Consider the following 21342-nt stretch of genomic DNA (forward strand, 5'->3'; position numbering starts at 1 on the left):
ATTTGAACTGCTCACATCCAGTGATATGCAGATGTTTTTCAGTAGTACATACTACAGGACTCCAGGATCCACGGTTGGTTGAATCCGGGGATGTGAAACTGCGGATATGGGGGCAACTGTAAAGTTACTTGTGGATTTTGTCGGGAAAGTGGGGCAGTGCTTGGTGCCCCCAACCTCAGTGTTGTTCAGGGGTCTGCTGTACTCACATTTGTCCAAACTTTCTCCTCAGTGTATTACTACTATATTTTTGCCCTTAAGTAAAAATGTTTTTAAACTAGAGAAAGCAAGCTCTGAATCTAATGTGATTCTGGTTAATCTCAGTATTTTACGTTGAAAAGTTATAGCAAATATCTAATTTGAATTAGTAATATATTTCCAGTAAGACTTGAGAATTGTACCCTTGTTTTCCGCTCATGCTTTGGAGGAAGCGTGTGAATGTGGCTAGGAGTTTAGATAAGGAGGAAGAGAACTGAGGCAACGGTTATTTTCAGCTGGGGAGTTCAAAATTGTTACTGAATTTCATCTTCATATCTTTACTCCTTTCTCCCCAACACACACTCTGGTTCCCTTGGAATTAAGAATTTATACCATGTTGGGTCCTAGACTCCCTAAAAATCTGATTAATAGTATGGCCCTTCTTCCCAGAAAAATGCTGTGTATGCACACAGTTCTGCATATAATTTCAGGGATATGTGACCTCAGAATAAGAACTTTGGGTTAGTATTACATAGTTTTCTAGAGAAGAAAAAATTTATTTAGAATTTATACTTTCTCTTGCTAAGTGGTGACTCTTAAATAGAAATGCAGATTAAACTGGTCTATAACAAATGAATTAACATATAAAGCTTGAGAGCAGACGTCACAGTGAGACAGATGACAGCTTCGGATTCCAGCCTCACACTTCAGCACTGTGACAATGGCATGGCGCATTGTGAAAAAACAACAAATAGCTTTCCTGTTGTCATCCTCCTGCCTTGCTGTCATCACTTTCAGACTTTGTTGCTAAATGTTATGGACTGTCATTACTAGACTCAGATGTGCAAACACCCCCACTCTCGATTCATTATTACATTATTTATCAGTAATTCTTAGGAATAAAGCAAAACAGGTTTTTTAATTTAATAATTACATTCATTTAATTATTCCTTAATGGAATTGAATTCTTGTTTCTTAATGAAATGGAATTGTCTAGTAATGACAGTTTTCTCCCTGACCTCTCTCTAACATCTGAAAATATTAATGACAGTTTATCTTTAGAAGAAGCCTTTCCTTCTCCAAACAAGTATCCTGACAAGCCAGTTCAGCCACCAGTTAGGACAGGAGATGCGCTTGGGCCGTGCAGCCTCCCATCGTGCGCAGATGGTGACTTTCCATACCATCTGTTCATTATTTCTTCACAGCCATTTACGACTTCTCCCCCTCCATGAGGACTGAATAGAAAAAAATAGTCAGACCTAGTTTTAGAGTTCCTGGAAGTTAGCTGCTCCTTCCTCTAACTTTCTTCAATCCAGTGAAGTTTACGGCTCCTCTTTCTGAATATCCCAGTCACTAGCTCATTTAGACCCTTACTTCATATCTTTTGGTGCTAAATGCTATGCAGTTCACAAGAAACAGAAGAACCACATTATGTTAGCCCACTATGTATACTTAAAAAAATAATCATGTAAAGCAATCTGTTCTTTTATGTTCCTTAACTTTGTACAAAAATCCTAAATGGTCTACTTATTCCTTGCAAGTAAAAACTGTCTCTGGCCACCTTCTTTTGTGGAAGGCACCTGCCAAGTCTTTCCTTCTGATATTAAGCAGATGGGAAGATAGTAGTGGAAACTTAGTCCTGAAGCATGCATAGCAAGGAAAGCTACAAGCTGGCAGAAATCTTAGTTCCTGACCTTGGCAAGTCCTTTCTGAACTTTTCTTTGTGAGCTTTTTCGTCCTCTCCATCTGCAGTTAAGATCTTTGCTTACTGGAGGGACGAAAGGTTTCACATTAGGCTGTGTAACTGCCACATTGTGACGCATAAATAGTGTTCTACTTGTACATCATAGAAGAGTTTTCACTTGTGGCTAAATAGACACCAGAAATGGTTGACTGGTGTAGTTACTATTGCCCTATGGATTTTTGTTTTTTCCTTTAAAGATCCATGTCTATTAACATGTATAAGGTAAAGAGTTTGCTTGAATACTGTCCATTTTAGAATCACTTGTTTTTCCTTGGCCTCTTAGGTTGAGTCTGTCAGTCTGTGATTCTTCCCTGTTTCCTCTGGTCAGGTGATTTTCCTGCTCTTAGTTCTCGTGTGTTATTAATACTGTTCATGCAATGATCCTCTGTATGATCACTGGTGTGGATAATTTCCTTTCCTCAACTCCACGTAATTTCTCTTCTAAGCTTCATGTAGCTTCCTCTCTTGTATCCTTTGTCTAATGTTCTTATTTCAGTATTGATGTCTTTCCACTGACCAATTTTCCAATCTGTATCATCCTTTTCTATTTCTTAAATATTTGTGTCTCTAAAGCAGGAGTTAATATAATTTCTGTTGGTTGAAATGTTAGGCTATTATTGGTTGAAATGTTAGGCTATTAGTACTTTCTGGAACTCTCCCAGGTAAAATCATCAGTGAAATGTTGAACATTGTTTTTAATGCATTTAAAAAAAAAACAATGAGGTATAGTTAATCTGCAGTGTTGTGTGAGCTTCACATGTACAGCAGGGTGATTCAGTTAAACATATATAGGAAAATATCTGTTCTTTTTCAGGTTCTTTTTCATTATAGGTTATTGCAAGATGTTGAATATAATTCCCTGTGCTGCACACAGGGTCCTTGTTATTTTTCTGAAACTTTGAACATATTGATGATGACAATTACATGAGCTGGGGCAGATGCCAGAGGTATATATACCCCATGATGCTCACATTGACTCATACTATTAACCTTAAATTGGATTTGATTGCTAAAATAAAAGAGATCAGACTGCTTCTCTGTTCGTTTTACAAGTTATGCATGCTTTTAGAATGGTCTAGAGGTCTGGTTAGGATTATGCGTGGAAGTCATGGCTCTTTACACGAACACTGCTTGGTCAAACTGTAATTCCATTCTTCAGATTAGAATGGGCAAGGAGTGACTTTAAAAAGGGGTCAGTGTCCATGGCTCAGAATACATTATTTATGTTAGGATATAATTGAATATTTAAGTTGAATGAATTAAGTTAATAGTCACATCATTCTCCCTCTTGTCTTTTAAAATTGCTTTTTAATAGCATACTACCTCTCTTTACCTCTTCTGTCCAGGCTTTCAGGTATAGCACTGAAAACAGATGGATAGTTTTTCTGTTTTAAGGAAAGAGCATTTACTTGGGGCGAAGTTTCAAGGTACATGTCGTAATGATTTAACATTTAACATGCATTTTTTTGTTTGCTTTTTGCTTTGGAGGTTTATGTTTGTTTTTGCTTTAAGCATAGCATAATGTCCTCTGTATTATGATTTCATCTGAAAAGTTCTGCTCATTAGAGTTATCACTAGCCTATTTAGTACCTTTGTATAAATTAGGAAAAGGTACCTTTCCCCCTAGACAGGGCCTCATGAGAAAATGTAGTACAACTGGATTTTGGCCCCCACTCACCCTTGGCCAGGCCTTCTTGTATAAGCAAACAAAATGAAGCATTATGCATGGTACAAATTCAGATTCTGAACTTTGTGCTGATTTGCATTTGTTTTGAAAGCCTATTGTAACAAAAGCAGCTTGTAGTTTCCAGAGACTTTTACATATATAGAATTCTAAAAATAGAGGAGATAAAATAGCTTCCTTTGCAGAACAGTATGGAAGCCTAATGAAAATAGATGAGAGTTTTTATTCCAGATATAATATTATCTTACAATTACTCGTAGTTCTGTTTTTGGAGTGGGGGCACACCAGCTTGTGGGATCAGATCCCTGACTAGGGGTTGAACCTCTAAGCAACTCCCACTAATTGTTCTTTATATTTTTATATGATGCCTTACATTAAGCTTTACTACATTAATAACAGCCTACTGTATATATTATTACATTTTTAATTGAAAAATATTAGCTCATTTCCTGTAACATAGAGCATTCTGATTCCATAATTAATGTGTCAGCTTGTCATGCAATTAATTGTCCGATGCTTTTGTATGAACAGTTCTGTAAGTCTTGTCATTGAACTTTCGGTCTTTCCTACTTCCTCAGGTTCTTTGGTCTGGGAAGCCATATGGGTCATCTCGGAGTATTGTAAGGAAAATTGGTACCAATTTATCTCTGATCCAGTGTCCAAGAGTTCAGTTTCAGGTACTGTATTTTATATACTTCAGATTTTATATTAATATGTTCATTGGTGATGTAAATAGGCAAGGCAGCTTTAAAAGTACTTTTTGAACCTCTCCTTCCATTGATGCCACTATCAATAAAATAAGAGGATAAAAACCACAGTAAAGTCTTTCTAATTTTAGTTCCTCTGTGATTATTTAAGCTCTTTAAGACATTTATCCTTAAGAATACATATTTGAAGACTTAGAAGCATATAGTAAGCCAAGCAGTTAATTCCCAGGTGACCTTGAAAATTGTCTTCTAGCACCAAGTCAGGAACCACTCACCTCTTTGCTTGGATATAAAGGTCGTATTTTTTTGATCTGGGCTTTTGTTCCTTACTGTTGTTTTAGTGTTAGACATGTATCAAGTAGCTTTGTTCTTGTTTTTCAGTAATTCTCTACAACAGTAATAAGACAAAACCTTTTAGTTCAACATTTAAGTATAATATAAAGTTCAGCAGATATTTATGCCAATTTTAAATAATAGATTAACATGTGAAATGTGGAAGATATATATTTGATTCATAATTCAGAAGTGCTCTTACTATCTGGTGAGCTTACTAGATATTATGTCTTACTTAAAAATTACTTCTTGTAGAGACAGTTAACAGTCTGTTCCTCAGTAAGTGGTAGAAATTAGCATTTGTTCAGATTGACTAACAAGGTTGGTCATTGTTGTGCCCACTAGCAGACTGACTGGCAAAACCCTTGTGCATCAATCTAGACATTGACAAATTGGAACTTTCCAGAAGTAATTTTTATCAAATGATACAAAATGATGAATTTTATCAAATTTAAAAAAATTAAAGTGGAGAAACCTATGGTAGTAATTCTGTCAAGCACAATATCTGAGAATTTAGTTCAGTTAGACACCAATTGCTGATTGCTTTATTTGCCAATTTCCTTCAAATAACTATTGTGTTAACCAAGACTTACTTTCTTCTGATCGCACTGTTCCATTTAAATTCTGTTTATCAATCTGCTTAACCTAGTTGCAGGAGAACTTGCTCCAGCATTTGTGTTCACCTAGCTAGATGTGAATGAAAGCGGTGAAGATAATCTAGCATTTTCTGGTAGCAGCCCAAATCTGCCTTGACAGTCAGTGGACTGAGGTACTAGGACCAAGTTCATTTCTTGGAAGGAGCTCCTTTCTCAATGTTATTAGTACTTAGAAGGGTCTGAGCAGAAAAAGAATTTTAGGTTTAGTACAGGAGCTAGATTTGAAAAGAGATTAACATAAGGAGAAAGGAATAAGGTATAAGAAATACTGGTGACCTACTTGAGAGTGTTGTAGGAAACAAGACATTTGTTTAAAGTGAGATTTTTACTTCTAGGCAGCTTTGTAGCATGCTGTTTCTTTTCAGATTCAAAATCAATCTTAAAGTATATTATCTGCTAGTTAGATAATTTGTCTGGTATTTTTCCTCTGTATCCTCTGGTATTTTTGTTTTGTTTTTACTGAGTCTATTAGAAATTTTAAAAATGGAGAACCTTTGAAAACTACAAGGGATGCAGTTTAGAGTAATAAAATTGACAATCATTTTTGCTATTTCTCTGGCTCATTGGGGGTTTGATTGATATGGAATATGTTTGGACTGTCTAGGACTCCAACACGACTATAGGAAGTCTGAAAGTGGGAAGCCACTGTTAGACCCAAAGAGAGTAGACCCCATTATGGGGCCCTATTTGGGAGACAAAAGTTGAAATAGATTAAACATGAGAATGAAGCATTCATGGGTCAATTCAGAAGGAGTAGTCAAAGCCAGTTCTTTGTTGTCCTGGGTGATTTCAGCGTCTTTGGAAACAATTTCATATTTTCTTTACTTCCTGTACTCTTGTTGGCTTTCACTTCTATTCCTTCCCTTGTACCCACACACTCAGGCAACACCTCAACTGTCTCACCCTCAGAACAGTTTTCACCGCTGAGCTCTTAGGCCTCAGCATGTTCCTTCTAGACCGCACCATCTCTTCATTGTTGTCAGCTGACCCATTATCTGGACAAGTAAGACTCTCACATAAACAAGGGGCAAGACAGGAATGTAACTTTGTGATGTGAGGGTTAGGATATCTAACTCTGAGTATCATAAGTGGTACATAATTAGTGCACAATAGAAGTATGCCAGTGGTGGGATTTTATCATTATTGCCACCTTACAGCAGAATAGCAAATTAAACTTATTTGGCTCACTAAATGAACTCTGATTTTACAGATTTGATTTCTGTATATTTATAGGGTCGCAGATCAGAACATAGATCAACATGTTTATTTACACCTGAATCCAGTTAACGGTCACAGGGAATATTGTGCTGGGAATAAAAATGAGATAATGAATGTAAAAAAGCATGTAAAAGCACTCAATATATTTTTGCTATATTGTTTGTTGGAATGGGGTTCAGAGGTTTTGATTTACAGTGGTTCTTGATACTAGGTGCATATTTAAATCACCAGGAACATTAAAAAATAAAACATACATGCTTGGGCTCTACCCTCAAGGCTCCACCCCCCCTCACAAAAACGCTTAACAGGGCTTATAAAGAATATAGATGTCATTCAAAGCTTTCTAAATCTGAGTTTCATATGTTTGACTTTCTTTCATACATTTGTTTTTTAAAACCTCTTTAGGAGCTTTTGCAGCTGGGGTTGAGGACTTCATTTACAGGTTGTGTTTTCATATTTTGCTGAAGAAAGTTTAAAGCAGCAACATGCCTATCTGTTGGCAAATATGAAAGTAGTCACTAAAGCACCTTTAGGGTCATTTTTAATAAATTTAAAATTTTATGAGTTTAACACATGGAATTTAAGTGTGGCTTATTGGGAGTAATAAGTAAATACTACACTTAAAAAACCTAAGTGAAGTGAAATTGCTCAGTCGTGTCCGACTCTTTGCAACCCCATGGACTGTAGCCTACCAGGCTCCTCTGTCCATGGGATTTTCTGGGCAATAGTCCTGGAGGGGATTGCCATTTCCTTCTCCAGAGGATCTTCCCAACCCAGGGATCAAAAAACCTAGGGCAACAAAAAAGTGATCTTGCATGCTGTCAGATGAAGGGATGGGTGGGGACTTGGCCCTGTGCTATAGGAGTTTGAATCCCTGCTCTGCCACCCGCAGACCTCTGGGTAATTTTACCTGGACTACCTTGGTTTTTTCCTGTGGAAACCCTGCCCCAGGCTGGTTTCTGGGATGGCTGAGAGTGATTGTTGGAATTGGTGGAGAAGGGAATGTTCTGTAACTAAACAAGTAATGATAAGCTTCTCACTACAGTTCTCACACTGTCACTAAGTCTGGAAGGAAAACAACCACCTGCCACATGGCACTTAGCAAATAAACATGAGACCCATGTATTATGTTAGGTATTGTTGGTCAGTGATGAACCAAACAGTCATGATCTTCACCCTTACTGGGATATAGTTCAGAGGAGAGATAGTAAACAAGGAAATAAGCTAATAAATGTACAATTACCACTTACACTGAGTGCCCTGAAGGAAAAATTAGTGTAGCATGGGAAGACTAACAGGTGGTCCAGGAGGAATAACTAAAGATTAGAGAGAGCCAGCCCTGCAGATAGCTGAGGAGAGGAATGAAGGTGGGAGCGGTGTTGGCTGAGAACAGGAAGTGCAGAGGTCCTGAGGCAAGGCTGAAGTTACTGTGTGAGGGACGGAGACCAGGCGCCTCTGTCAGGAACAGGTGAGGTGAGAGACATAGTGTATATCATGGTCTTTGATGTCTGAGCCTTCTGAGGATAAGTACCTGGATTCATACTAAGAATCCTTGGTAATCTTAACATTTTCCCCAGTTTGTTGTTGCTGGTGTTGTTCAGTCACTAAGTCATGTTCGACTCTTTGTGACCCCATGGACTGCAGCATGCCAGGCTTCCCTATCCTTCACTATCTCCCGGAGTTTGCTCAAACTCATGCCCATTGAGTTGGTGATGCCATCCAACCATCTCACCTCTGTCACCCTCTTCTCCTCCTGCCTTCAGTCTTTCCCAGCCTCAGGGTCTTTTCCAATGGGTCAGCTCTTCCCAGCAGGTGGCCAAAGTATTGGAGTTTCAGCTTCAGCAACAGTCCTTCCAGTGAATATTCCAGGTTGATTTCCTTTAGGATGGACTGATTTGATCTCCTTGCTCTCAAGAGTCTTCTCCAGCACCACAGTTTGCAAGCATCAATTCTTTGGTACTCGGTCTACTTTATAGCGCAACTCTCACTTCTGTATATGACTACTGGAAAAACCATAGCTTTGACTATATAGACCTTAGTCAGCAAAGCGATGTCTCTGCTTTTTAATACACTGTCTAGGTTTGTCATAGCTTCTCTTCCAAGGAGCAAGCATCTTTTAATTTTGTGTCTGCAGTAATTTTGGAGCCCAAGAAAATGAAATCTGTCACTATTCCCACTTCTTCCCCCCCATCTATTTGCCATGAAGTGATGGGACCAGATACCATGAACTTTGTTTTTTGAATGTTGACTTTTAAGCCAGCTTTTTCACTCTCTTTCACCTTCATCAAAGGCTCTTTAGTTCCTCTTTGCTCTCTGCCGTTACAGTGGTGAAAGTGAAAGTCGCTCAGTCGTGTCTGACTCTTTGTGACCCTATGGACTGTCCATGGAATTCTCTAGGCCAGAATACTGGAGTGGGTAGCCTTTCCCTTCTCCAGGGGATCTTCCCAACCCAGGGATTGAACCCAGGTCTCCCGAATTGCGGGTGGATTCTTTACCAGCTGAGCCACAGGGAAGCCCTGTTAATGTGGTACCATCTGCATATCTGAGGTTGTTGATACTTCTCCCGGCAATCATGATTCCAGCTTGGTCTTCATCTAGCCCTGCATTTCGCATGATATACTCTGCATTTAAGTTAAATAAGCAGTGTGACAATATGCAGTCTTGACATCTTCCTTTCCCAGTTTGGAACCAGTCTGTTGTTCCATGTCTGGTTCTAACTGTTGCTTCTTGACCTGTATACAGGTTTCTCAGGAGGCAGGAAAGGTGGTGTGGTATTCTCATCTGTTTAAGAATTTTCCACAGTTTGTTGTGATCCACATAGTCAAAGGCTTTAGTGTGTCAGTGAAGCAGAAGTAGATGTTTTTTTTGAATTCTCTTGCTTTTTCAATGATCCAGTGGATGTTGGCAATTTGATCTCTGGTTACTGTGCTTTTTCTAAATCCAGCTTATACATCTGGTAGTTCTAGGTTCACACACTGTTGAAGCCTGACCTGGAGGATTTTGAGCATTACTTTGCTAGCATGTGAAATGAGCACAGTTGTGCGGTAGTTTGAACATTCTTTGATGTTGCCTTTCTTTGGGATTGGAATAAAAACTGACCTTTTCCAGTCCGTGGTCACTGCTGAGTCTTCCAAATTTAGATTTACCAGATCTAGTCCCTTGAATTTATTCATCACTGCCACTGGGTAATCATAAGGGATTTGGTTTAGGTCATGCCTGAATGGCCAGTGGTTTTCCCTACTTTGTTCAATTTGAGCTTGAATTTTGCAATAAAGAGCTGATGATCTGACCCACAGTCAGCTCCAGGTCTTGTGTTTGCTGACTGTATAGTGCTTCTCCACGTTCAGCTACAAGGAATATAATCAATCTGATTTCAGTATTGACTATCTGGTGATGTCCATGTATAGAGTCATTTCCTGTGTTGTTGGAAGAGGGTGTTCGTTATGACCATTGTATTCTCTTGGCAAAACTCTGTTAGCCGATGCCCTGCTTCATTTTGTATTCAAGGCCAAACTTTCCTGTTACTCCAGGTATCTCTTGATTTCCTACTTTTGCATTCCAGTCTCCTGTGATGAAAAGGACATCTTTTTTTGGTGTTTGTTCTAGGAAGCTTTGTAGATCTTCATAGAATCATTCAACTTCAACTTCTTTATCTTTATTGGTTGGGGCATAGACCTGGATTATTGTGATGTTGAATAGTTTGCCTTGGGAAATGAACCAAGATCATTCAGATTGCACCCAAGTACTGCATTTTGGACTCTTTTGTTGACTTTGAGGGCTACTTCATTGCTTCTAAGGGATTCTTGCCCACAGTAGTACATATAATGGTCATCTGTATTAAATTTGCCCATTCCCGTCCATTTTACCTTGATTCATGAACCTAACAGTCCAGGTTCCTATGCAATATTGTTCTTTACAGCATTGGACTTTACTTTTACCACCAGACACATCCACAACTAGGCATCATTCTGCTTTGGCTCAGTCTCTTCATTCTTTCTGGAGCTATTTCTCTGTTCTTCCCCAGTAGCATATTGGACACCTGCCGACCTGGGGGGCTCATCTTTCAGTGTCCTATCTTTTTGCCTTTTCATACTGTTTATGGGGTTCTCAAGGCAAGAATACTGAAGTGGTTTGCCATTCCCTCCTCCAGTGGACCACGTTTTATCAGGCCATGACTAGCAGGGACCTGCCCGTCGGCATTACCCATTACTTTCTGATAATCTGCGGTATGCTAGCATGAAATGTCACACTGTGTGCGATGTCTATTTCTAGATATTAATATTTTTGCTATAAGATGGCCGTTAAGGATAACCGAGTCAAGATTACAAGTGTTATGTTGTATAAATTTGGTAGCCTGCCATAGTAATTTGAAGCCCAGCTCTGTAAATAACATTTATGATATTTTATTCTTTCTCAATAATTGACTTCTTAGAGACTTGTTTCTCCATTCGGGATACTGTTACTTACCTTCCTGGGTTATTTTGAGAGATAAACACATTTCTCTCCCTCTCAACTCTCAGGTTTTTTTTCCTTCTCCCTATTTTCCCTCACCTTCTTCCCTCCCCCATTCTAGGTGTATCATGAATAGAAAGTGTTAATAAATGCTCAATTTTTTTTTTAAGTGACCACATCACTCACCAGTGTTAGTGCCTGCATTTCAGCTAGAGTATTTGGTGTTTTACACAGGCATGCCCTGTGACCTATTGGTGTCACTATATTAAAATGTAGAAATTCTGCTTTTAATATTTTAACTATGACAGGAATTGGTAGAAAAAGAGAAATAATTAAATTTATAAATAAAAAAGCTAGATGTTGTTATCAATATTTTACAGTATTGCTTTGAAGAATACATGTTTTGTATTTAGCTATAGACAACTGGTGGTAAAATAGACTGAGTATATTTACTGTTACACCATTTTTGGCATGAAGCAAGAATCCTGGTTCCTGGGACCAGTGTGTTAATTTTATGAAAAGTCCCACGAGGACATGCTGAGTTCTTCTAATATTTTAAGTATTTCAATACTTTATATTTTTCTTTTATGTATTTTATTTAATAAATCAGTTTCTTTAATATAGTTTTACATTATCAGAATGTTTTAAATAACCCAAAGTTACTTTGGTAAAATTCTTGAAATATAATTGAATCTTGGATAATTTAAATTGTATCAAATGTTGATTTGAATTTCTTAAGATCAATAAAAAAATACAGTGCTACTAAATCTTGCTCTGAATGAAATGCTTTTCATACTTTCTGAAAAGACTTTGGATACTGATAAACACTAATTTTAATTTTATAATCCCCTTGATTTTGAAAAAGAAAAATTTCCTATCCCTTCACTGTTGTTTTGTTTTTTCCCCCTACTAACAATAGCTGTGATAGGACAGGACCTTGCTGGAACTTTCAGTAAGTTGACCTTTACTTTTTCGAACTTCCCATCAGTCATCCATGCATGTCAGTAGTGGCGTCTACATCATACTTGCTAGAATTCCATGCCCTCAGACCCCATGCCTATGCTAACCTCACCTACACCAGCACTTTACTGAGTGAATTGTCCTCGTCATTTCATGCTTATGCTACTGAATGCACATTTCAGCAACAGCGGAAGAGGCCTTTTAAAAAAAGATTAGTATTACTGTTTTTTCAGTTTTATTTTTTAGTATTGAGTTTGGTTTCCCCAGGGACTTTGTTAGGCTTTTTTGGTGGCATAAATCACTGTTATAACCTAGATATGTAACTTAAATATTTAAACTGCTTTATTTTGTGGGGCAGGATGTCAACTAGAGATGATACAGATATTATTAATTCTGGAGTTGGTGCTTGACAGTGTCATTAACATTTTCATTTCATTGAGTACATGTTGTAGACATGATATTATTTCAGTGATTACATTTAATCAGTGTTTAGTAAGGTTACAAACTAAGTCCATGGAATAATCTTTTTTTAAAAAGTTTGTGCAAAAAGCATCATTTCATGTTTAATATATGAAGTATTGCAGATGTAAAATTGAGAAGTATTGTATGATCTTTACATTATAAAATACTCTGACAAGCTGTCACAAAACTTAAATTTTTGAGTGTTCTTAGAAAAGTATCATTTTGCTTCCTTTTATGAACAAAATTATCTGAGACGAAAACAGCAATTTTTCTAACCTTTATTGGGAGGAAAGAAGTCTTCAGGTCAAAACTCGATTCATCATAAATATACCTTTCTTCCTACCAACTAGTAACTGTATTAGAACAAAATTTATTTTCTAAACAAAGAATTATGTAACCAAACTGATCTTCATGAACTAGCACCTAAAGGTATTTAAAATTTGTAACCATATTAGTATTATGTGTTTGTATGGTATATTTTACAGTTGAGGAAGAAGTATTAATTCAGTGTAGCTTCCAAAAGCTTCATCTGCAATGATAGTAAGAAGGTTCAAACTAAGAATGGGTTACAGTAGAAACTTTCTGATAAACACATAAATATATAAATCTCTCTCTTTGGCCTTTTAAGCTTTTTTCTTCAATTGAGTCCACATATTCTTTTTTATTTAAACCCTATTGGAAGTATCATATTAATCTGATAACTTTTTAAGTTAATATTCATTGGCCTTTTGGCTTTGAGGCATTATTCTGTAATAAAAATTAAATTTAATTATTTTTCCAGTTTTTTCAAGGTAAATTAAAAAGTCTGCATTTTCTTTATTTAAACCCTATAGGAAATACTATGTTAACCTGATAACTATTCTAAAATTATTATTCATTGGCCTTCTCGCTTTGAGGCTATTCATGTTACAAAACTTTAAGTTCTTTTTCCATGTTTTGAAGGTAAATTTCAGAACTTGCATGCTTTTTCTTTGTTATATTTATTTCAGAATATTCTGTTCCTTCATCTCTGTGTTTAAGGTTCAGTAGGGAAGTGAAGTGAAGTCAATCAGTCGTGTCCGACTCTTCAACCCCATGGGGTGTAGCCTACCAGGCTCCTCCCTCCATGGGATTCTCCAGGCAAGAGTACTGGAGTGGGTTGCCATTTCCTTCTCCAGGGGATCTTCCCAACCCAGGGATTGAACCCTGGTCTCCCACATTCCAGGCAGACGCTTTAACCTCTGAGCTACCAGGAAAGTCTACTGCTATTTGTATTTTCAAATCTTCAGTATAGTTAATACTTTTATTTAAAAATCAAGAGATTTAATGACATTAAAAAATGTATTTTCATTGTTATAACAGCAATATCCATTTAAAAATATTGCCAGATTTAGCACAAAGTTGCTTGTTTATTCTTGTTCCTATACTTTTTACTACATCTCTTCAGAAAAGAATTGATTCTAAAAATTTTCTTAATGTTTGAGGATGAACAGAGGTTTTTTGTTTTTTTTAGTCTCATTTTACCTGCAAAATAAAAATTGAATAAGTTAAATTATAATTCAGAAATTACATACATTATTAAACAACAGTATGACATAAATAAAGGTCCCTTTTGTGGAGACCTTCAGTGGAAATGTGAGAAACTGCCTGTGTGTTTGTAATGCTAGAGCTGAAGCTTTTCCTTTAGGTAATTAAATGTTTCATGCTACCATTTTGGTGCTAGATGAAGAATTTTCCCTATTTGTAACTTACAGCTGACCAGCCCTACGACAGAATGGAGCTGCAGCCCCCCGGGAGAGGATGCGGTGGTGTCTTTTGCTGATGTGGGATGGGTAGCTGAAGAAGAAGGGGAGTGTTCAACAAGACAAAGGTGAGTTTGGGTGGATATCAGGCCTGAGATGCAGTATTTGTTATTTTAAGATGATATGTTTGCAGTATTTCCTTATTTTTAAACTTAAAACTTGTTTTAGTTGCAGCACACGGATCTTTTATTTGTGGTATTTGAACACTTATTTGTGGCCTGTCGAGTCTTCATAGTTCCCTGTTGTTGTTTTTCAGTCCCTAACTTGTGTCTAACTCTTTGTGATAGAGCACACCAAGCTCCTCTGTGCTTCACTGTCTCCCAGAGTTTGCTCAGATTCATGTCCACTGACTCGGTGATGCTATCTAACCATCTTATTCTCTGCTGCCCCCTTCTCCTTTTGCCTTTAATCTTTCTCAACATCAGGGTCTTTTCCAGTGAATCTGCTCTTTGCATCAGTACAAAGTATTGGAGCTTCAACCTCAGCACCAGTCTTTCCAGTGCATATTCAGGGTTGATTTCCTTTAGCATTGACTGGTTTAATCTCCTTGCTCTCCAAGGGACTCTCACGAGTCTTCTCTAGCACCACAGTTTGAAAGTATCAGTTCTTCAGTGCTCAGCCATCTTTTTGGTCCAGTTCTCGCATCCATACATGACTACTGGAAAAACCATAGCTTTGACTAAGACAGACCATTGTCCGCAAAGTGATGTCTCTGCTGTTTAGTATGCTGTCTAGGTTTGTCATAACTTTCCTTCCAAGGAGCAAAAGTCTTCTAATTTCATGGCTGCAGTCACCATCCATAGTGATTTTGGAGCCCAAGAAGATAAAATCTATGACTTCTTCCACTTTTTCCTCTTTTATTTGCAATGAAGTGATGGAACTGGATCCCATGATCTTAGTTTTTTTAATGTTGAATTTCAAGCCAGCTTTTTCACTCTCCTCTTTCATCCTCAAGAGGTTCTTTAGTTCCTCTTTACTTTCTGCCATTAAGAGTGGTATTATCTGCATTCTTTGCCCAGTGATCAAACCCAGGTCCCCTACAGTGGGAGCACAGAGTCCCAGCCACTGGACCACCAGGGAAGTCCCTGCAGTATTTCTTTTTATTAGCCTAATATGATCTCCAGTAATTCAGTTCTCTTTTTTGTCCTTTTAAGGACTCAGCTAGTATTTGTAAAGTTCTTAGAGACATATAACTGTTTAGGTCCTTAAGAATTACAGAATTCCTTGCCCTCCAGAAGTTTACATTGTAAAATGAAACCAGAAAGACCTTATCATAAACGTGTTTAGATAAGTAGAGTAAATATAATGGTCTTATTAGAGCAAAGGCATCACTGTGGATCATATTAGAAGATTTGTGTGTATCATCAAGATGAGTTTTGATTCAAAGGAGACAGTGTAAGAGAGAAGTGCTTTCATTGATTTAATAGAGCCTGAATCAATTATTGACTTCTGTTCAATCTGATAAACACTTATTCAACTTTTCATTCTTACTAGGTATCAAGGATACAGAGATAAAGTAAGACACAGTCGTGGCTTTCCAGGAATACTTGGAAATATTTGCTAGAGGAGATTATAAAAGGAAATCAATAATAGCAATACTGGAAAGACTACTAAATAAATACAGTAGTCCACTGGGGATGGGAGGCTCAGCGGGGCTTCTCCCGCTGAGTGCTGCCAGAGCTGAGTGCTGAGGTGCAGTAGGAGCCATTCAGCTGGGAAGGCTGTATTCCAGGGAAGGTGAACATGATTAAAGGCACTCGTCAGGAGCCCACGTGGCATGTTCAGGAGACTCCAAATGGCTCTGTGAGGCTAGAGAGTAGCAGAGAAGGTAAGCTGCAGGAGATGGATATGGAAAGTAGGTTGAGGTTTAAAGGTCATACATATTAGGGTAAGAAATTCATACTTTTTCTTGATAAGCAGTGTGGAGCCTTGGAAGAAGTTGAAGCACCATTGTAATATTACCAAATTTGTATTTTAGTTAAAATTTCCTGTAAACAGTATAAACAGTGGAGGGGAGCCAGGCAAGGAAATAGGCTAAATAGAGATGATAAGTTTGACTAAACTAAGAAACAGACAGAACACATGAGAAAAAGGACAAAAATCAAGGGATACTCAGAAGGATTTAAAAGACTTAGAAACTTTTTAGGTATTGGGGTTGAGAAGGGAAGAGTCTAGGAAAAGTCCTAGGTTTTTGAGTAGGATATTATGAGAATGGGGTAACAGTTAATAAGAATGTAAAAAAAAAGATTTCTTCTTGGTGGACAGGAGTAGGAGGTAGTCCAGCGTGGACTACACTGTGCTTGAGTGTCCTGTGGGACACTTGTTCTGGAGCTTGTTGATGTAGTTAGGTATTGATAAGGACATGTGGATGGAATGGATGATAGCCAGAATACTCAAGGAGCATATAGAAGACAAGAAATGCTAGCTGGATAAAGCTAGCATTTGGGAGTAAAAAAGGGAAAAATAAAGAGGGGACTTCCCTACCCCCAGAGGCAGCTCAAGAGGCAGGAGGAAAACCAACAGAGAGTGTTGTCGTGGAAGGAGAGGCAGGAGAGCTTCAGGGAAGTGGAGTAAGCTGCCATCAGTGTCAAATACTTAGAGGCGAGTAAACCAAAACACTAGCAGGTTTCCATTTTGTTTTGTAGTTGAAAGATGACTTTAGCAAGAGTAATTTTATTTGAATGGTATTTGCTGAATAAAATAAGGACCAAATAATCCAGCAGCAAAGAAGGAATTTGATTTGAATGATAGGTAGGAGAGGGGCCATAGCATTAGATGAACAGACCAGGTTACTGCAGGATTAGCAGGTAAAGAGCTTTTCTTAAGATGTTTATTTTTTGACTAAACTTTTAATTTTGAGATAACCATAGATTCTTCTGGAGAAGGAAATGGCAACCCACTCCAGTATTCTTGCCTAGAGAATCCCATGGACAGAAGAAGAGCCTGTTGGGCTGCCGTCTGTGGGGTCGCACAGAGTTGGACACGACTGAAGTGACTTAGCATGCACGCATGCATTGGAGAAGGAAATGGCAACCCACTCCAGTATTCTTGCCTGGAGAATCCCAGGGACAGAAGAGCCTGTTGGGCTGCCGTCTGTGGGGTCGCACAGACTCGGACATGACTGAAGCAACTTAGTGGCAGCAGCAGCATAGGTTCTTCACATGCAGTTATAAGTACAGAAGCACAGACTTTATAAGGGTACAGAAGCATTTTCTATACCTTTTAATCTCCAGTGGTAACGTCCTACAAAACATGGTGCATTATCATAGCCAGGATACTGACACTGCTCTAGTCAAGATGCAGAATATTTCTGCATTACAAGAATCCCTCGTGTTGGCCCCGTGTTAGAGCCACAGTCACTTCCCTCACATCTCCAACCCCTCCTTAATTAATAGCAATCATGTACCTGTTTTCCGTTTCCACAGTTTTCTCATTTCAAGATGGTTGTATAAATCAAGTCATACAATATACAGTCTTTTAGGACTGGCTTTTCTCACTAAGCATAATCTCTAGTGATGCATCCAGACTGCTATGTGTAACAGCAGCTTTTGTGTGTGTGTGTGTGTGTGTGTGTGTGTGTGTGTGTGTGTGTGTGTTTAATAGCATTCCTTGGTATGCAGGGACCACAGTTTGTTTAACCGTGCACTGGCTGATGGACATCTGGATTGATTCCAGTTCTTGGCTTCTCTAAGTCAAGTTAATATAAATGTGTACAGGATTTTGAACCAGCATGATTTTTCCTTTTTCTGGGATAAATGCCCGTGAGTGGAGTTGTTGCCTCATGTGAGTCACAAGGTGGTTGCGTGTTTATTTTTTTAAGAAACTGGCTGAATCATTACATTCTCACCAGCCAGTTTCTGTACTTTCTCACCATTTGATGTTTTCACTCTTTGTTCCTTTTTCATTTGTTGCCATTCTAATAGGTGTATATTGTGCATCTCAGGATTTTAATTTGTGTTTTCGTAATGGCTAATGATGAACATTTTTCATGTGTTTGCTCTCTTATATGCTTTGAATAGAATGTCTCTTCATGTCTTTTTCCCACTTTCTAATTGGGTTTTCTTTTGAGAGTTCTTTGTATATGCTAGATATGAGTCATTTTTCAGATATGTGGTTTATAAACATTTTCTCCCAAGTGTGGGGCAAGTAGCACAAGTAAAGCAGGACAAGTTAAAGCTTGTCTTTTCCTCTGTTAACTGTCTTTCACAGAGCAAAACTTTAAAATTTTAATTTGTTCCTTTTTCCTTTCATGGATCATACTTTGGTGTCAGTATAAGAAATCCGTACCTAGTGTTAAGATCCTTCAGATTTTCTCCTGTTTTTTGTTTTTTCAAGCTTATAGTTTTATGTTTTACAGTTAAGTCTCTGATCCTTTGGTTTTGGTATCAGGATAATAACAAGCTTCAGAAAATGAAGCTTATCTATTTTCTGAAGAGATTGTGTGGAACTGGCATTAATTCTTTAAACATTTAGAAGAGTTATCCTGTGAGCCATCTGGATCTGGAGATTTCTTTTTGGTGACATTGATTGATTTTTTTTTTCATGGAAAGGCATTTTATTTTAAACATAGCAGTGTGTACCTGTCAATCCTAAATTCCCAGTCTCTCCTTCCCTTCCACTCTTCCTCGCTGGTAACCATAAGTTCATTCTCTAAATCTGAGAGTCTGTTTCTGTTTTTGTAAGTAAATTCATTTATATCATTTTAGATTCTGCATATAAGCGATATCTGTGATATATGTCTTTCTCTGACTTACTTAGATCATCTCCGGGTCCATCTGTGTTGCTGCAGATGGCATTATTTCATTCTTTCTGAGAAATATTCCATTTTATATATTTACCATATCTTCTTTATCCATTCATCTGTGGTTGGACATTTAGATTTTCCATGTCTTGGCTTATTGTAAACAGTGGTGCAGTGAACACTGGGTGGATGTATCCTTTCAAACCATGTTTTTCTCTAGGTATATGCCCAAAAGGGGGACTGCTGGATCGTATGGTAGTTCTAGTTTTAGGTTTTAAGGAACCTCCGTACTGTTCTCTGTAGTGACTGTACCAGTTTACATTCCCACCAACAGTGTAGGAGGGATCCCTTTTCTCCACACCTTCTCCAGCATTTATGTTTTGTGTATTTTTTGATGAGAACCATTTTGACTGGTGTGAGGTCGTATTTTATTGTAGTTTGATTTGCATTTCTCTAATAATTAGTTGTTGGAGAAGACTCTTGAGAGTCCCTTGGACTGCAAGGAGATCAAGCCAGTCCATTCTAAAGATCAGTCCTGGGATTTCTTTGGAAGGAATGATGCTAAAGCTGAAACTCCAGTGCTTTGGCCACCTCATGCCAAGAGTTGACTCATTGGAAAAGACTCTGATGCTGGGAGGGATTGGGGGCAGGAGGAGAAGGGGACGACAGAGGATGAGATGGCTGGATGGCATCACTGACTCGATGGACGTGAGTCTGAGTGAACTCCGGGAGTTGGTGATGGACAGGGAGGCCTGGCGGTGCTGCGATTCATGGGGTCGCAAAGAGTCGGACACGACTGAGCAACTGAACTCAACTGACTAAACTGAATCATTAGTGGTGTTGATCATTTTCCATGTGCTCCTTGACTATCTGTATGTCTTCTTTGGAGAAATGTCTTTTTAGGTCTTCTGTGCATTTTTTTTTTTTTTTGAAACGACAAGTTATTTAATTAGGTTCTTTGCAAGAAGTTCAGAATACTACTTTGTGAGGATAAATTCCATTTGTGAGAGCAAACACAGAGCGGAGGTAGCCCTGGAGCTGAGGGACAGCTTTGATTCTTCGCAGAATTTGCGAGTCCACAGCTTTCTGGTCAACCTTGCGCTGCTCTGTGATCTCGTATTTCTCTCTCTCTGTGTCGAAGATCTCACCCTCCTGGTGTCTGGGTTTACGCAGCTTCTTCTTCTTGAAGTAAGTGTCAGTGAGATATTCCGGAATTTTCACACCACTGATATCGATTTTGGTGGAGGTGGCAATGACAAATTTCTGGTGTGTTCTACGCAGAGGAACTCGATTGAGGGATAGAGGCCCAGTCACAAGTAGCAAGCCACTGCCCAGCTGCTTCAGGAAAACGACCCTCTTGCCTCTGTGGCGCCCAGTGAGGATGATCAGAATGGTCCCAGGAGTGATGCTGGCACGCAGCTTCCTCACATGCTTACTGAAGGGTTTTTTGCCATGACTCAACAGTTTCCGAGGCACATCTTCCGTAGGGTAATACCTAGGCATTTTGCGAAGTTTGACCACTCGGGTACCACCGTTCTTGTCGCCACCAACTGGTTTTGTGACAGTAGCAAGGGCACGAACCTTCTTTTTCTTTTCGACCTTGGATTTAGGTGCTGAATATTTTCTCTTGTACAAGGCCTTTCTGGAGTACATGGCTGATCGGGAATATCTGCCAATTCCTCTGACCAGGACAGGATTTCGGCTGCAGTGGGGCTTCCCCTTCTTAACCTTCTTCACCTTTTCCACCTTTTTAGCCTTCTTGCCAGCATCAGCCTTCTTGGCTTCAGGTTTTTTCTCCTTAGTATCTGGCTTCTCAGCCTTTTCACCCGCCATCTTGCAAGATGGGAAAGAGCCATTTTTTTATTTTTTAATGTTGAGTTGTATGTAAATTTTGGTGACTAATCCCATGTTGGTTGCATCATTTGCAAATATTTTATACCATTCTGTGGTTTGTGTTTTTCATTTTGTTTATGGTGTACTTTGTTGTGCAAATGCTTTTGAGTTTAATTTGTTTAGGTCCCATTTGTTTATTTTTGTTTTTATTTTCATTACTCTGGGAGACAAATTGAAAAAGATACTGCTGTGATTTATGTCAAAGGGTCTTCTGCCTATCTGGTCTTAAAGTTAGGTCTTTAATCCATTTTTAGTTTATTTCTGTGTGTATGATGTTAAAGAATGTTTAATTTCATTCTTCTACATGTGGCTGTCCAGTTTCCCAGCAGCATTAACTGAAGAGACTTGTCTTTCCTCCATTTTATAGTCTTGCCTCTTTTGACATAGATTAATTGGCCATAGGTGTGGTTGAATTTTGGTGAGTTTTAAAATTATGAGTTCAAGTTCCTTAATAAAGTTATGTGACTATTTTATGAATTTCATATTGGAAGAGATGTAGTAGATAGTATTTTTACC

At 38.3% G+C, this 21342-nt stretch overlaps 2 protein-coding genes across 7 annotated transcripts in view; one reads left to right on the top strand and one right to left on the bottom strand.

Moving 5' to 3' along the window:
• Window positions 1-21342, top strand: part of MTFR1 (mitochondrial fission regulator 1) — a 62574-nt gene that overhangs the window by 17197 nt on the left and 24035 nt on the right. For 5 of the 6 annotated variants that reach the window (XM_042254261.1, XM_042254262.1, XM_042254259.1 and 2 more), the window contains 2 exons: window positions 4202-4300; window positions 14145-14260. In XM_042254261.1, the coding sequence (XP_042110195.1) occupies window positions 4202-4300; window positions 14145-14260 (215 nt within the window). The remainder of the gene's footprint in view (window positions 1-4201; window positions 4301-14144; window positions 14261-21342) is intronic. The other variant, XM_042254263.1, reaches the window with a different exon arrangement.
• LOC114116368 (large ribosomal subunit protein eL6) lies at window positions 19875-20787 on the bottom strand. Its single transcript, XM_027972997.2, has one exon. The coding sequence runs from the start codon at window positions 20764-20766 to the stop codon at window positions 19903-19905; it is 864 nt and encodes a 287-aa protein (XP_027828798.1). The 5' UTR covers window positions 20767-20787; the 3' UTR covers window positions 19875-19902.

Source organism: Ovis aries, chromosome 9 (genome assembly GCF_016772045.2).
Source record: "Ovis aries strain OAR_USU_Benz2616 breed Rambouillet chromosome 9, ARS-UI_Ramb_v3.0, whole genome shotgun sequence".
Lineage (NCBI taxonomy): Eukaryota > Metazoa > Chordata > Mammalia > Artiodactyla > Bovidae > Ovis > Ovis aries.

What these genes read in the sequence shown, in the direction of transcription:
- LOC114116368 (XM_027972997.2), bottom strand. Translation starts at nt 20,766, where the DNA reads ATGGCGGGTGAAAAGGCTGAGAAGCCAGATACTAAGGAGAAAAAACCT.